The 16,353-nt window shown below is 55.8% G+C and overlaps 1 protein-coding gene across 1 annotated transcript; it reads left to right on the forward strand.

Annotated features, from left to right (window-relative positions):
• The first annotated feature begins 462 nt into the window (after window positions 1–462).
• Window positions 463–16,144, forward strand: GRAP2 (GRB2 related adaptor protein 2). Its single transcript, XM_056137406.1, has 6 exons — window positions 463–553; window positions 3,372–3,491; window positions 10,045–10,213; window positions 12,543–12,728; window positions 14,686–14,808; window positions 15,945–16,144. Exons 2-6 carry the CDS (start codon window positions 3,418–3,420, stop codon window positions 16,122–16,124), a joined length of 732 nt encoding a protein of 243 aa, XP_055993381.1. The 5' UTR covers window positions 463–553; window positions 3,372–3,417; the 3' UTR covers window positions 16,125–16,144.
• Window positions 16,145–16,353: the final 209 nt, after the last annotated feature.

Consider the following 16,353-nt stretch of genomic DNA (forward strand, 5'->3'; position numbering starts at 1 on the left):
AAATTAGGAGAGAAGGGGTCAGAGAAGACCCGCGTGCTGAGTCTCAGGGGCCCAACCAAGGTGGGGGTCACGTGAGTGGTGGCTCAAGTGGAGAGAAACAGCTTAGAGTCAAGAGAATCCAAATTGGGGTTGGAGCGATAGTCCAGTGGGGAGGGCGTTTGCCTTGCACGCGGCTGACCCCGGTTCGATCCCCGGCATCCGATAGGGCCCCTCTAGCACTGCCAGGAGTGATTCCTGAGTGCAGAGCCAGGAGTAACCCCTGAGCATCGCTGAGTGTGACCCAAAAAGCAAAAACAAACAAAAAAAACCCAAGAGAAGCCAAATTTTAGAGATCAACTCCCCTCTGGAGTGGCAGCTGGGCTTCCAGGAGCTATTGCCTCTAAGTTCTTCTCTGCCGTCCTCCGTGTCCCCTGGGAGCCAGGAGCCACCCCACAAGCTGTGCTCCCTTCTCTTCCATGCAGATCTTAAGTAACCAAGAGGAGTGGTTCAAGGCAGAGCTCGGCAGCCAAGAAGGATACGTGCCCAAGAATTTTATAGACATCCAGATTCCCGAGTAAGTATTTCCAGCCTGCTGCGATCTCCTACCCACACACGCTTCCCCTTGCTTTTTTCAGTCCTCGCTAAATTTATCTGTGCAGATAAATATCCAAGCAGACCCAAGGCGCTGTGGAAGATGGTTGCCTCTCGCGCGCGCGGGAACCTCCCGCTGGAGGCCAGGGTGGGAGGGAGATTGGCATTTCCCGGTGTTGCCTTTGGAGTCTGACGTCATGAGCCTATATCACCTATTTTAAGTTTACTGACTCAACATCATCTGTCACTATAATCACGGCGTTTCCAATCGGGGCACGGTTGGCCACCCCAGAAATCTCAGCGCTGCTACCTCCGAAGGTCCTTCTCTGCTGCTCCCACCCTCCCCTCCTTCCTCACCGAGCACCCCAATTCCCTCTCCACCCTGGGTCCGGGTGGCAGCTCCGGGTGGACCGGTGCTGTCTACACAGCCACCTCTGGGGCTGGCCCCCAGATGATCCCTACTGTTGGAAAGGTGAGACTTTGGGGAAATACTGTTTCCGGGGAGACCCTGAGTTCTGCTGTCCGGTGTATAAGGGGCAGGCAGTGGCCAGGCGGTAGCCTGCCCCCAGCTCTGCTCACCTGGGAGAGGCCAGAGGCCATGACAGGAACATGGGGTGGGTGGAAATTCCCTTCTTCGGGAGGAAACGAAAGCTTGAGATGAAGTCACGTCTCTCCAGAATTGACCGCCAGGGTTAGGTGGCAATCTGGCCTCTTGACCTCCTCTCACTGGTGCGGGCTGCATCCAGAAGAGGATGGTGGCTGACCTCACAGGGTGCTCCACGCCCCTGGTCACCTGCTGGGTGACACATCAGCAACCCCTTTCCCCATACACACACACACACACCTGGACTCCTGTCAGTGCCCGTCCCTCACTCGCACCTGACCCGACTGCCAGGTTCTGGGGGATATGAGAGAGGCCCATCCCCGCCAACCTTCCCTGCTGCAGCCTGGGGGGCGGGGGGCTGGTGCTTCTGGATTTCCCACCCCCCACTTCCCCCAGCAGAAAGGCACATCTCCATCCCTCCCAGCAAACCAACCCTGCTGAACTGTCCTGAGCCGGCTTCCTCCCTCCCCCGCCCTCTCCGCCTCCTCCCTTTCGACTCCTCCCCCACTCCGGGGAACCCCCAGAACTGCAGGGGCTGCTTCTTAGCCCTCAGCTCAGTGTGGTTCGATGTGGGGAAATCTTCCCCTCCCCCGGACCCCTGTTCTTCACTTGGCTTCCAAAACATCCTTCCTCCTGCTCCTCCTCCCTCACTTCCCACCCCCACTTCTGCTCCATCACCCCAGGGCGGGTTCCTCCTCATCACCCCGTCTCCGTTAGATTTAGCACATCCTCCTGCTCAGAAGACCCCCCCTCAGCTCCATATTTGATTTTTGGTGGGGTGGGATCACACCCAGCTATGCTCAGGAGTTCCTCCTGGCTCTGCACTCAGAAATTACTCCTGGCGGTGCTTGGGAGACCCCATGGGATGCCGGGGATCAAACCCAGGTTGTCCACATGCTAGGGAAATGCCTTCCTCGCTGTCCTATAACTCCGGCCCCCCAGCTCCGTATTTGAAACTACCCACCCCCCCACACACACCCACACACTCCTCGTCCCTCCCCCTGAGTCTCCTTTTCTTCCCAGACCTGTTTGGTTGTGGTATCTCCTGCCCTCCCTTCTCCCACGAGAACCCAAGTTCTGTGACAGCCGAGGTGCTTGTCTCTCCTGCCTGTGTGTGTGTGTGTGTGTGTGTGTGTGTGTGTGTGTTGGGGGGCACGTGCTGAGCTGGATAGGACTGTGCACACTCTCCTCCTAGACCCCAGGGCCCTGTACTGTGTCCGTGTGACAGACACTACTGAGTGGATGATGACGAGCTCCAGGAGGAAGTGGCGTGTGGAACCCCGGGATCCTTCTCCCCTTCCCGAACATCCTCTCAGATGACCCTGGAGCCATGGTCCCTCCATGTCTGGGGTGGTGGAAGCACCTGATGGGAGGGGGCCACCGGCTCACGAATGCCCGAGATGCTCTGCTTCCAGCCCGCCAGCAGCCCCGAGTCTGCACAGACACGCCCCACCTGGAGAGGGGTCTGGCCTCTGGGCCACCGCCTGCCCCTCACACACCGGGCAGCAGAGCTCGGGGTCTCCCCGGAAACAGTAGTTTCCCCAAAGTCCCACCTTTCCAACAGTAGGGATCATTTGGGGACCAGACCACCTGGGAGCTGGCTGTGTAGATGGCAAACACAGGTGGTTGTGAGTCTGGCTCCCTGTGACGGCAGTGTTCATGGGGGGGGCCTGGCAGTCCTGCCCAGCTCAGCACGCGCCCCCCCAACACACACACATGTGTGTGCACGCGCATGCACACACACACACACACACACGTCCCAGAAGCACTAGCTCCTAAACAGGGGACAACTGGTCGACCCTATGACTTGGCCAGGTCGAAGCTGCACCCGAAGCCTCCCGGATCCCAGCAGGTCACAAACCCCAGGCCCCCATCTGTCCCCCTCCCTGCTCTGCCTCCCTCCCCAACATGGTCACTCACACACAGCCTCCTTGGGTGCAGCAGCTCATTGCCTTGATCCAGGCCTTCGAGCTGCAAGGCCTCTGGCAGGGAGGGCAGAGGACGGGGAAGGGAAAGTCTGAGCTTTGGTCTCGGGGGTGGCTCTGCCTGCTCTGGCTACCTGCTTCCCAGCACCACACACACACACACACACACACACACACACACACACACACGCATCCTCTGCCACACTCTCCACCGTCCTTGTCACCACCACCCAGAACCTCACACGCGTTCTCTGGTTTCCTCCCTGCTGTAGGTGGTTTCATGAAGGTCTCTCGCGACATCAGGCCGAGAACTTACTCATGGGCAAGGAGGTTGGCTTCTTCATCATCCGGGCCAGCCAGAGCTCCCCCGGGGACTTCTCCATCTCCGTCAGGTACCGCCTCCTCACCCATCCCCCACCCTGCCTGGGGCTGCTGGGGCCTCAGCTGCCTCGAGTGTGACCTTGGTAAGGTGGTCAGGGGCCACCCACCACCCGCTTCCTGTGGCACAGGCCAGTGCTGTGGGGCCTGTGGAGTTTAGGCCGCAGTTGTGTGTCCACGTCTCTGCCTCCCCTTCCTGGCCGGGCGCTTATGGAAGGACAGGAGCTACCCAATGCAGTGTGGGGCCTTTGCAAGTATCTCACACCCCCAATGCTCAGAGAGTGTTTGTGTGGGTGGGGACACTCCTGGTTATCCTCATTCCCCAGGGATCTGGGATGTTTTCATCTTTTTTTTTTTTTAACTTTTGGAATTTTTTTTTTTTTAATCACTTGGGCTGCATCAGTAGCATAGCAGGTTGGGGTATTTGCCTTGCATGCGGCCAACCCGGGTTTGATTCCTCTCGGAGAGCCCGGCAAGCTACCGAGAGTATCCCCCCCCCCCCCCCCCACGGCAGAGCCTGGCAAGCTTCCCGTGGTGCATTCGATATGCCAAAAACAGTAACAACAAGTCTCACAATGGAGTCGTTACTGGTGCCCACTCGAGCAAATTGATGAACAATGGGAGGACAGTGCTACAGTGTATTGAATCACTGTGAGATAGAGCATTACAGAATTGTTTTATGATTATGTTTCAGTCATACAATGTTCCAACACCCATTCCCTTCACCAGTGTGATTTCCCAGCACCAGTGTCCCCAGTTTCCCTCCCTCTCCTTCAAGCCACCCCTGCACTGGACTGTTCATCTTAACCTGCAGGGCTGGAGATATGGGGGGGGGGGGGGGGTCAGGCACTTGCCCTGCATACGCTGACCCGAGTTCTGTCCTGCCATCACAGTGCCAGAAAAAGCCTTGAACACCTCCAGGCATCACAACTTCCTCTCTGCCCCCGAAAAAAATATATTATCCTTTTTTTTTTTCTTTTAAGTGTTGTGGCCTTACCTGGGTTACTGCTCAGGGTTTGGCCCTGGTGGTACTCAAGTCTCCGTGGGGATCAAATCCTGGCCTCAAGCTTGCAGAGCAGGCAGCCCGGGGACCTCTCTCCGGCCCATCTCCTTCATTTTATTTTATTTATTGAATCACCGAGAGATACCGTCACAAAACTTTCCTGTTTGAGTTTCAGTCATACAATGATCAAACACCCATCCCTCCACCAGTGTACATGTTCCAACACCAAGGTCCCCAGTATCCTCCCTCCACGCATTCCATCCTTCCCCCTGCCTCCATGGCAGACATTTCCCTCTCTCTCTCTCTCTCTCTCTCTCTCTCTCCCCCCCCCCCTTTGGGGTGTTAGGGTTTGTTCAGATTTTCCCACCACCATTCAAGCCTACCTGCCAGGGACAGACGCTAGACAATTTATTTTCTCTTGCTTATTTATAAATATCATGAGAGGTTGCTTCTGGAATTCTAAAATTGTAAATGGTTGGGGTCCGGAGACATTGCTGTAGGGAGCTAATCCATTTCGAGATTCATCTGGGAGTGTCTTGATCAGGGTCGTTGATGCACTGAGATGGTGCCCGGAGGCAGATTGTAGGCATGACAGCGGGACCCCACGCCGGGGAGATGAGGAGAGACGGCCTGACTCCCCTGCTGCGCTGTGAGGCCTGGCGTCTTAGTCCTAGAACATGCGTACCTGGGTTTTGCTTCTGTAAGACCGTGACCACCGAGATTTCATCTGAAGCAGGCAGAGAGAGCACACCTGCTCCATCTGAGATGCCCTGGTGGAATTTGCTGGGTCCGGGGTCCGGAGAGATCTGTGCATTTTTATTTATTTATTTATTTTGCTTTTTTTGGGGGGGTCACACCCAGAAATGCTCAGGGGTTACTCCTAGTCCGTGCTCAGGAATTACTCCTGGCGGTGCTCGGGGGACCATATGGGATGCTGGGAATCGAACCCGGGTCGGGTCGGCCGCGTGCAAGGCAAACACCCTGCCTGCTGTGCTATCTCTCCAGCCCCAATATTTATTTATTTTTATTAGCTTTTTTTCACTACCAATTAAGTCTGAAGGTGGGCTAGAGAAAAGTCAAGCTCTCCAGGGGTTGCTTCGAGAAGCGGCGGGTGATTGTGGTCGGCCACGCAGAGAGAATTGGACGTGGAAGCCTCGGCCCGGGAGGAGGGGCTGTCACAGCCAGACGCCCCTACCCCAGGCACAGCCCCGCAGCCCCCAGAGGAAGTGGCTTGGTCCCGGCTTAGGAGGTCGAGTCTGAGCATACGGCACCTGGCCAGGGTCTTAGAGCCCTCAAGAGCAAGTATGAGAGCAGAGGAGAAGGTACAGCTGCCGGCCCGCACACCGTCCCCGGCAGGGAGGGGAAGGAAAGGCCAGCCTCGGGTCTGCAGAGGCCAAGAGGGCCCTCAGTGCGTAAACCCACTCTCTGGCCAGAATCAAAGGCCGCTTTGCTGTTTTGGAAGAAGGAATCTCTCGAGGACTAAAAAGGATCTGCGAATAACAGGCAGCCGGCATGCCAGTAGTGCTGAGTTGCTGAGTTGTGAGATCCTTTGGGATCTCACAAAACTCTCAGCTCTGTTACTGAAACAGCCCTTCTAACAGTGCTGGGCCACTGGTCAGATTTTTTTTTTTTTTTTTGCTTTTGGGACCACACCCAGCGATGCTCAGAGGTTGCTCCTGATTCTACACTCAGAAATTACTCCTGGAGGTACTCAGGGGGGCCATATGGGATGCTGGGGATCGAACCCTGGTCAGCTGTGGGCAAGGCAAACGTCCTCCCCTCTGTGCTATCACTCCGATCCCACTGATCAATTTTTATATCCTTTTTTGTTGATTGGTTGGTTGGTTGGTTTTGGTTTTTCGGGCCACGCCCGGCTACGCTCAGGGCTTACTCCCAGCTTAGGGATCGCACCTGGGGGAGCTCAGGGGACCATAGGTGGTGCTGGGGATCAAACCTGGGTCGGCAGCATGCAAGGCAAGCGCCCGCCCACTGTACTATCTCATTGGCTGATTCTAGTTTCAGCCATTGTTGATGTACCTCCCATTCTAAACTCATTCGGTCTTTATGAATTCTGCCTTAGTAAGTCCTACAAGTCAAACCTCTTTCTTCAGGACTTCATCCCCGGCTGTACTGCATTCATGGCTCATTTGGTGTGCTTGCCGTTGCCTCTGGCTTTCTTCAGCCCGAGCTTAGGGTTTATATTTCCTTCATTGGCGTGAGTTCTCCAAAAGGCTCAATTCAGCACTCACCAAGCCCGTCTCCCGCAGTTGGGGCCTCGCGGCCTGTACTCTGCTGTGGAATTGTTGTCAAGTCCTCTGCAGGAACGGAGTATCACATTTTCCAAAAGCGGAATCATTCTTATGAGTTTTGTTACACATCTGCTTTCTGTCCTTAACGGAAGAGCTAATTGCAGTTTTATCACCTGGCGTTTATGAGGCGGCTGAAAGCCTGGGCTTGAGCTGGAAGCCAAGTCCTCACTTCCTGGGCCCCCACCACCACCCGGACAGAGCCCCCCAGGCCCCCTGCAGCAGACAGCCTCCCTCAGCCCAGTGAGAGGTTGGCGGCTCTCTGACTAAAGCGGCAGATGAATGATCATATCACCGGGACGCGTCTGCCCTCTCCCGTGTTGAGTCCTGGGTTAACTGCGGCTGGATTGGGTCACATGGTGTAAAGAAAACGTCTGGGAGGGAACAGCCGGAGGGGAAGACCTGGCAGTGATTGCCAAGGGCCAGCAAGCAGTGGTCACTCCATGGCTGCATCCTCCCTTGGATGCAGGGGGGGTCAGGCGCCCCTGCCCGCCTCTAAACAGATGAGCTCAAGGTGTGCAACACCGAGAAACACCTCCCCAGGCCTCCCCAGCAGAGGAACAAAGAGACAGGGGCCTCAGACCGATGGCCAAATGGCCCGTCTAATGCAGAACTGCATCCTCATAGCACACCTGAGGGGGCTTGAGGTACGGGCCTACACGGAGGTGTGACTGAGCATTCACAGAGAAAAAGCGTTTCAGCGGAGGCAATTCTCTTGGGGGATTAACTCAAAGAGCGGCTCTGTCTTCCAGGGACATCTATATTGCTTTTCTCTTTCCCTTTAGTTGTACATATTACACAGTTACATTTGCTTCTCATTAATACTTGCAGTTATTTGGGTAAACACACTAAGAGATATAGATTCCAAAACTTAGCTCTCTGGGCTCTGAGGCACGGCTTTTACCGTAAATCCCAGAGTAAGTCCTCAGGCCAGTCCAGGTTGTCCTTCCCCATGGGGGGGGGTCCTGTCTCTTAAGTCATAACGTCTTGCCTCAAGATCATGAATTTATGCTCTCTAGACTGTCTCATTTTGATGCCAGGATAGCTTTGCCACTTGTCCCTGGTTCATCCCAGTCCCACGGCGGGACCTCCCTTTTGGGGTGTTAGGAACGACAGCAACTGAAGCCTGATTCAAGTAATTATGATGGGTGCCCAGGAGTAGGCATATTTCAGAGTCAGTCAACTCCCAAATATTAGGAGCACAGCATTAATGATCCTTCTGTGTTTAAGCAAAGAACATTGCTCTATAGTAAAATATGAAAAGGCTATCGGGGAATTGTAGCACTGTCCTCCCATTGTTCATCGATTTGCTCGAGCGGGCCCAGTAACGTCTCCATTGTGAGACTTGTTGTTACTGTTTTTGGCATATCAAATACGCCACGGGGAGCTTGCCAGGCTCTGCCGTGCAGACGGGATACTCTCAGTAGCTTGCCGGGCTCTCCAAGAGGGGCGGAGGAATCGAACTCGGGTCGGCCGCATGCAGGCAGACGCCCTGCCTGCTGTGCTATCGCTCCAGCCCCACTACAAGTACAAAGTCCAAAATGTTTTTCACCAGCAGTTTAGATTTATAAGTAACCAAGACTGACCTGGGGAATGTAGCAATGGGAGATAAAGCACAAAGGAAAGGTTAAAGGTAAACTCGGAAAAAAAAATGAAGGTAAACTCGGGGGATTAGGGATGCTCACAAGAGCACAATAGGCTTTCTCTGGGCAATTCACTGATGAAGCCTAAAACTGTCACTGTCACTGTCTTCCCGTTGTTCATCAATTTGCTCGAGCGAGCCCAGTAACGTCTCCATTGGAGACTTTGTTGTTACTGTGTCTGGCATATCGAATACTCTCGGTAGCTTGCCGGGCTCTCCAAGAGGGGCGGAGGAATCGAACTCGGGTCGGCCATGTTGGCTGCGTGCAAGGCAAACGCCCTACCACTGTGCTATCGTTCCAGCCCTGAAGCCTAAAACACTGAGTGTTAATATCCGGCATACCCTTAATCCTTGGTGCTCTCGCCCCTGCCCAAGACTCAGGGTGTTTCAGACCTCAGATGGATCAGGCAACTGTGATATTCATCCCAGTTCATTATAAGCGTGTGTCTCTTTGACAAGCACTTGACATCCCAGAGTCATGTTGGAACAGTGACCCAAGGCCCAACCTTCCCCTTCAGGGTGAATCAACTAAAATCCACTTTCTCCAGTGTTGGTACAAAAACATCCCAGGCCTCTAAGTCCAGGCGGGCATCGGAAGGGGCCAATCTGAAGGGATCTCAGCTGCCCTGAGTGTCTACACTGCTGGCCCAAGAGATTCGGGGTTCCGGCCCCAGCTTGGCCGCACCCCTCCCTGGGCGTCAGAGCCAAGCCCCTGGACCTCTCCGAGTCTGTGTCCTCCTTTGAACCATGGACACATCCAGCCAAGCGACCCTGAGCGCCTCTCTCAGAAAACTCTCGAATATTCCATGCAATACCCTTTCCCGAGAGACAGAATACTCTTAGGCCGAGCCTAATCCAACATGACCACCACTGTAAACCTGGCTGCCTTAATAGTAAGCATCACTGTATCACTGTCATCCCGTTGTTCATCGATTTACTCGAGTGGGCTCCAGTAACGTCTCCATTCATCCCAGCCCTGAGATTTTAGCAGCCTCTCCTTACTCGTCTTTCCCAACGCTGCTGTATTGGAGGCTCTTTCGGGGTCAGGGGAATGAGACCCTTTATCGTTACTGTTTGGGGCATACAAATAGTGAGCATGTAAATTGGAAATTAAAACACAAGGCAGGATGCAGAGGCGTCGGCAGCGCAGAGAGCAGAGCGGGGTGGCCGGGCCGGGGGTGTGGGTCTGGGCTGAGCTGCCTCCGCTGAGCACTGTGGGGAGCTGAGAAGCGGCAGGAGCAGAGCAGGAGTCATCTTGGTGCCAGCCAAGGCTCAACCCAGTCAGCCTCGGGGCTGCCCGGCCTCAAATGAGCCTTGTAGGAAAACCTCGAACCCGGTCTTAAAAGCGCTGGTCACTCGTGAGAGTTTCTGCTCCAGTGTCCGAAGACAACTTAGCACAGTCTTCGTGTCCAAGCCCTCTGTGGGGGTGGGGAGGGTCTGGGCCCGCGGGTGCCCTCCCCCGAGTCTCCCCACCTGCCTATCCACGGGCCTGGCTGCTTGACCGGCCAGAGACACGTGGCCATTTTGCCACCCACACAGAGCTGGCATCTCAGCGCCATCGGCCCTGGTACTGGGGTCCCCGTGTCCCCTGAAGTTTGGCTATCTTTGGTGTCTAGGCACGAGGACGATGTCCAGCACTTCAAAGTCATGAGGGACAGCAAGGGCCACTACTTCCTGTGGACCGAGAAGTTCCCGTCCCTCAACAAGCTGGTGGACTATTACCGGACGGCCTCCATCTCCAGACAGAAGCAGATCTTCCTGCGGGACAGAGCCCAGGACGACCAGGTACGCACCAGGGGCTCAGGTCCCCCCCCCATCTAGAGGCCGGGGGCCCCAATTCCCCACCTCCCCCACACCAGGAGGGCCAGGAGAAGTCCTGAAAAGCAGCATTGTCCCGGACTCACATCTGGGTGTCAATCCTAGCACAGTGCTCCCTTGCCGCCAGCCTCTGGAAGGTTCTAGCCTCCGTTCCCTCTGCCTGAACCCGTGGAGGCAGAGACGAGTGCTCGTCCTACTCACATGTGAACCCACTCGCTGCCCTCCTGTGGAGCTGTCCACTTCCTTAGCCTTAGCAGTGTTTCACCCAGATCAGGATTTAGCAGTCAGGGTGAGGAGTGACCCCCCGCAACCCTGGATACTTAGAACGTGGGATCTGGAAGTCCCGCCCTTTGAGAGCCTGGTATCTAGAGTGGGTTCTGGTTGTTTGATTGATTTTTTATGTGCGGGCCACACCCCACAGTGCTCGGGAGTCTCCCAGCTCTGCCCACGCCTCCAGGGACAAACGTGGACCCTCCGGAAGCAAACGTTTCGTGCCCTGCCGAACCCTCGCTAGAGTCTTAACAGAAATGTGCCAAGTGGACCAGGCCTTAAATCCCAGTCGCTTCACTGTCTTCCCGAGCCAAGCTGAAACTTTCTGGGGATCAGTCTTCTCATCCACAGAACTGAAGGCCAGGGGCCCAGAGCAGTAGTACAGCGGGGAGGGCATTTGCCTTGAACGCGGCTGACTCCGGTTCAATCCTCAGCCTCCCATATGGTCCACCAAGCATCACCACCAGTAATTCCCGAGTGCGGAGCCCGAAGGAAGGAAGGAAGGACAGAAGGAAGGAAGGAAGGAAGGAAGGAAGGAAGGAAGGAAGGAAGGAGAGGAAGGAAGGAAGGAGAGGAAGGAAGGAAGGAAGGAAGGAAGGAAGGAAGGAGAGGAGGGAAGGAAGGAAGGAAGGAAGGAGAGGAAGGGAGGAAGGGACGGAGGAAGGGAGGGAGGAAGGGAAGGAAGGCAGGAAGGAAGGAGAGGAAGGAAGGAAGGGACGGAGGAAGGGAGGGAGGAAGGGAAGGAAGGCAGGAAGGAAGGAGAGGAAGGAAGGAAGGAAGGAAGGAAGGAAGGAGAGGAAGGAAGGAAGGAAGGAGAGGAAGGAAGGAAGGAAGGAAGGAAGGGAGGGAGGGAGGGAGGAGGAAAAGGATGGAAGGGAGGAGGAAGGAAGGGAGGGAGGGAGGAAGGAAGGAAGGAAAGGAGGGAGGGAGGGAGGGAGGAAGGGAGAAAGGGAGGAAAAGGAAAAAAGAAAGGGAGGGAGGGAAGTGGAGGGAGGGAGGAAGGAGGGAGGGAGGGAGGGAAGGAAGGAAGAAAGGAAGGAAGGAAGGAAGGAAGGAAGGAAGGAAGGAAGGAAACACAAGGAAGGAAGGAAGGAAGGAAGGAAGGAAGGAAGGAAGGAAGGAAGGCAGGCGGGCAGGCCAGACTGTACCCTCAGTCTGATACTCAGTGAGATTCGGTGACTGTGGTTCTTGTCTCCGGGCCTGGGCTAGCTGAGGTGCTAAGGAAATGTTAGCCAGCCTTCCCGTGAGACAGTCCGCGTGTGCACACACAGGATTAATCATGGCTTTCAAAATAAATCATTTGGTTGTGAGAGGTGGGTCTCCCGGGCCAGAGCAGGGGCCGGGAGAGTGGAAATCGGGAGGCTGGATCATTTGGACTGGCACTGAGCCGTCCGAGGCAGCAGCGTGGGCTTCCGGAGGTGAGGGCCCCTCCCCCGCCCTCCCCGTTAGTTGGCTTTTATAGCAGAAATTAACCATCCACGGAGGAAAGGGGGTCCCCCTCCGCCCAATGCACACAAACGTTCTGGAAGGAAAACAAAGGTTGCCGGAGACCTCGTGAGTTGTTTCACGCCGGAAGCGGACAGAGGCATTCATTCGCCAGGATATGCGTGTGGAGCAGAAACAAAACGCACCGCGCGGGATTGAATGATTCGGATTTGGAAAAGTGCTTCCTGGCACGGGCCAAGCCCAGGGCCCTGTGTAATTGTTCAATGGAAAGAACAAGCAAGTGGCTGGTCCAGAGGTGGCGGCCGTGGAGGAAGGGGGCTCGGCCCTGCCCAGCGCCCCCGTGGCAGGCCTAGTTCCCACAGCGCTGCGGGACGCCTGCGGGGTTGTCGGCCTCTGGGTGGGGCTCAGAATCCAGCCGTCAGAGCAGGGCTTCTCTGCGGGACTGCAGGGGCCGCTGTGGGGATGTGCGGGTCTGAGCCGGGACCGACGCCCGCCCGTGGTTTGGGGGCTGCTGGGGCAGAGTCTGGGAGGGGCTGGCAGGGGCCGCAGAGGCTGCAGGCGCATGTCCCGTTCTCCCCAGGGCCCACGGGGCAGCAGCCTGGACCGGCGTGCGCAGGGAGGCCCCCATCTCAGCGGTGCCGTGGGGGAGGAGGCCCGGCCGTCCATGCACAGGAAGCTGTCAGACCAGCCTGCGCCCGCTGCCCAGTGCCTCCCAGGACCGCCGCCCCCACACCAGCGCTACCTCCAGCACCCCCATTTCCACCAGGTACCTGTAAAGGAGGACGGGGGCCCAGAGAGGGAGAGGTGGACCGGAGGGCCTGGTCTCACACACACACACATGTACACACTCACACACATACACACACACACATATACATACATGCACACATACAGACATGCATGCACACACTCATATACATACATATACTGACACACATACACACATATACACACACACTCACACATACACACATGCACACTCACACGTATATATATACATACACCCAGACACACATACACGGACACACATTCATATACACACATATACTCACACACATGCACATTCACACACACACATACACACACTCACACATACACACACATACACGCACTCACACATATACATACATGCACATTCACACACACTTACATGTATACATACACAAATTCATATACATACATATACACACATACACACATGCACACACATACATACACACATGCACATTCACACTCATACACATACATACACACATATACATACATATACATACACAAACACATGCAGACTCACACACCTACACACACGCACACTTACATACATATACACACATACATACACTCCCACACATAGACATACACACTCACATACATACACACACACATACATACACACACTCACACACATACATATACACATTCACATACACACACACTCCCCCATGACTCAGTCCCCACTGAGTGAGTGAAAACTCCCTGCACAGTGGGACGAAGCTTGGGGGTGTTGGGCAGAGCGATAGCACAGTGGGGAGGGTGTTTGCCCTGCACATGGCTGGCCCGGGTACGATCCCCGGCATCCCAGAGGGTCCCCTGAGCACCACCAGGAGCGATTCCTGAGTGCAGAGCCAGGAGGAACCCCTGAGCATCGCCGGGTGGGACCCAAAAAGCCAATAAACTGAAACAAAAACCCACTGGGGTTCATGATGGTGGGAACTGAACTGAGAAAGGGGAACCCCCTCGCCCAACCCCCTGGAGAGCTCCCCAAGAAGATCCTGGTACCCCCCCAAGGCGCCCCTGAAATACGGAAACTGCTCTTGACTGAGAAGAGGTCCTTGTGACTGAAATGGACACAGGAAAACACGCACACACACACACACACACACACACACACACACACATGCACGCACACAGGGTGAACAATCCACTTTATTTTTCCTGTCAGGAACCTCCAAATCTCGCCGTGCCCTTTAACCCTTCTGGCTGTCAGAATCCGCAAGAAAAATAGATTAGTACACGCAGTGGGGCCCGCGCTTGCTTATTTATTTATTTATCCCCTGCCTCGTTCCAGATGGGATTTAGGCGGCTTACGGGGATGGACAAAGCAGCCGGATAACATCGGCCGGCCAGATTCCTTCGGAGCCCGCAGCTCGCTGTGAGCCGGCTGGCGCCCGCCTCCCCCACTCCCAGTCAGACACGGCCCAGCATCACTGCTCCACCTCCGGGCACCTGCCGTGCTGTCTCTCCCGCCTCTGCGGCCTTGCCTTGTACCTTCTGCCTTTCCCTCGCCTTTCCTAACCTGCCTTCTTTACTCTCGAGCTTAAGCACTGCCTCCTCTGCGCAGCCTTCCCTGATTGCCCGATTTAGATATGCTTCTTCCCCCGTGGGTCTGCCCACACCTCCCCACCCCACACACACACAGACATGGAGGCTGCTAACTTCTCTGTCCAGCTGCCTCTGCCCAGGGCCCCCTGTCCTACTTGCCACATGGCAGCCCCCGTTTGGCCCAGGTAAACGTTCCTGGGCCAAATAAGTGAAATCTGCGTCCTTCCCTGCCTTTCAGCAAAAGGTTCCTTGTCAGCCGCTGCCCCCAGCCCCCTCTGCTGCCCGGAGCTTATTATGCCCCCCACCCGGACCCCCTGGCCATGTCCAGGGCACACACTGAAGCAAAGGGGAGCCTGTAGGAGACTTTGGCTGTGTCCCGACGGTTCCCATTGTCCTTCTAGGAACGCCGCGGAGGCAGCCTGGACATCAACGACGGCCACGTGGGCCCAGGCACGCCCAGCGAGATGAACACCGCGCTCATGCACCGCCGGCACACGGACCCCGAGCAGCTGCAGATGATCGGGGTACGGCCGCCGGGGAGGGAGGAGGCCCGTGCCTGAAAGGGGCCGCGCACCAAGTGAGGCGCTGGGCTGGGGGAGGTCAGGGGCCAGGGGTCAAGCCTGGCCAGGACACTTTCCCCAGAGCCACCTCTAGCAGAGAGAGTCAGAAACAGACAGATACACACACACACACACACACACACACACACACACACACAACGCCAGCTCTAGCAGAGAGTCAGAGATAGACACACACACACACACACATACTAACACACACACATATTCACACACAGAATGCCAGCTCTAGCAGAGAGTCAAGACAGACAGACAGACACACACACACACACACACAGAACGCCAACTCTAGCAGAGAGTCAGAGACAGACAAACACACACACATATTAACACACACATATTCACACACACACAGAATGCCAGCTCTAGCAGAGTCAGAGACAGACAGAAGATAGAGACACACACACACACACACACACACACACACAGAATGCCAGCTCTAGCAGAGAGAGTCAGAGACAGACAGACACACACACACATACTAACACACACACATATTCACACACACACAGAACACCAGCTCTAGGAGAGTCAGAGACAGACAGACACACACACACATACACACACACACACATACACAGAACTATAGCTCTAGCAGAGAGAGTCAGAGACAGACACACACACATACACACACACATACACACACACACATACACAGAACTATAGCTCTAGCAGAGAGAGTCAGAGACAGACAGACAGACAGACACACACACACACAGCTTTTTCGGCAGGCTCCATGCTGACCCGGAGTGTGTGTGTGTGTGTGTGTGTGTCTGTCTGTCTGTCTGTCTGTCTGTCTGTCTGTCTGTCTCTGACTCTTTTTCTCTCTCTGCTAGAGCTGGCATTCTGTGTGTGTGTATGTGTGGTTGTGGGTGTGAGTATGTGTGGGTGGGGGTGTGGTGGGTGGGTGGGGGACCCAGGCTGGCATTTCAAGCTCAGAGCCCCCTGCTGAGGTCGGGAGAGGGGTGTGTGGGGGCCAAAGCCCTAGCCAGCGGGAGCGGCCCCTGGGCTCCGCAGGCAGGCACTGTCCTGGGGAGGGGCCCCGGCCAGGCCCCGTCTCAGTGGCTCCATGTCCCCTGCAGCGCGTGCGGTGGGCCCGGGCACTCTACGACTTCGAGGCGCTGGAAAGCGACGAGCTAAGCCTGCGCTGTGGGGAGGTGGTCGAGGTCCTGGACAGCTCGAACCCGTCCTGGTGGACCGGCCGCCTGCACAGCAAGCTGGGCCTCTTCCCTGCCAACTATGTGGCCCCTCTGAGCCGGTGAAGACCCCGGGGGGCGCCCAGGCGTGGGTGTGATGCCCCAGGGCACACCACGGCCCGAGGAAGACAGCCCGAGGCCACCGACACACACACACGGACCCACCCAAGGACACCGGCTACCCTGAGTCGTCATCGTCATCGTGGTGGTCGGGACAGTAATTTATTGGCGATTTAGATGGGTGATTAGTTAGTAGGGAAAGAACTCAGGAAGAGAATCACAGTCACGGGAGGAG

The sequence above is a fragment of the Sorex fumeus genome, unplaced genomic scaffold, assembly GCF_029834395.1.
Source record: "Sorex fumeus unplaced genomic scaffold, SorFum_2.1 ptg000125l, whole genome shotgun sequence".
Classification (NCBI taxonomy): Eukaryota; Metazoa; Chordata; class Mammalia; order Eulipotyphla; family Soricidae; genus Sorex; species Sorex fumeus.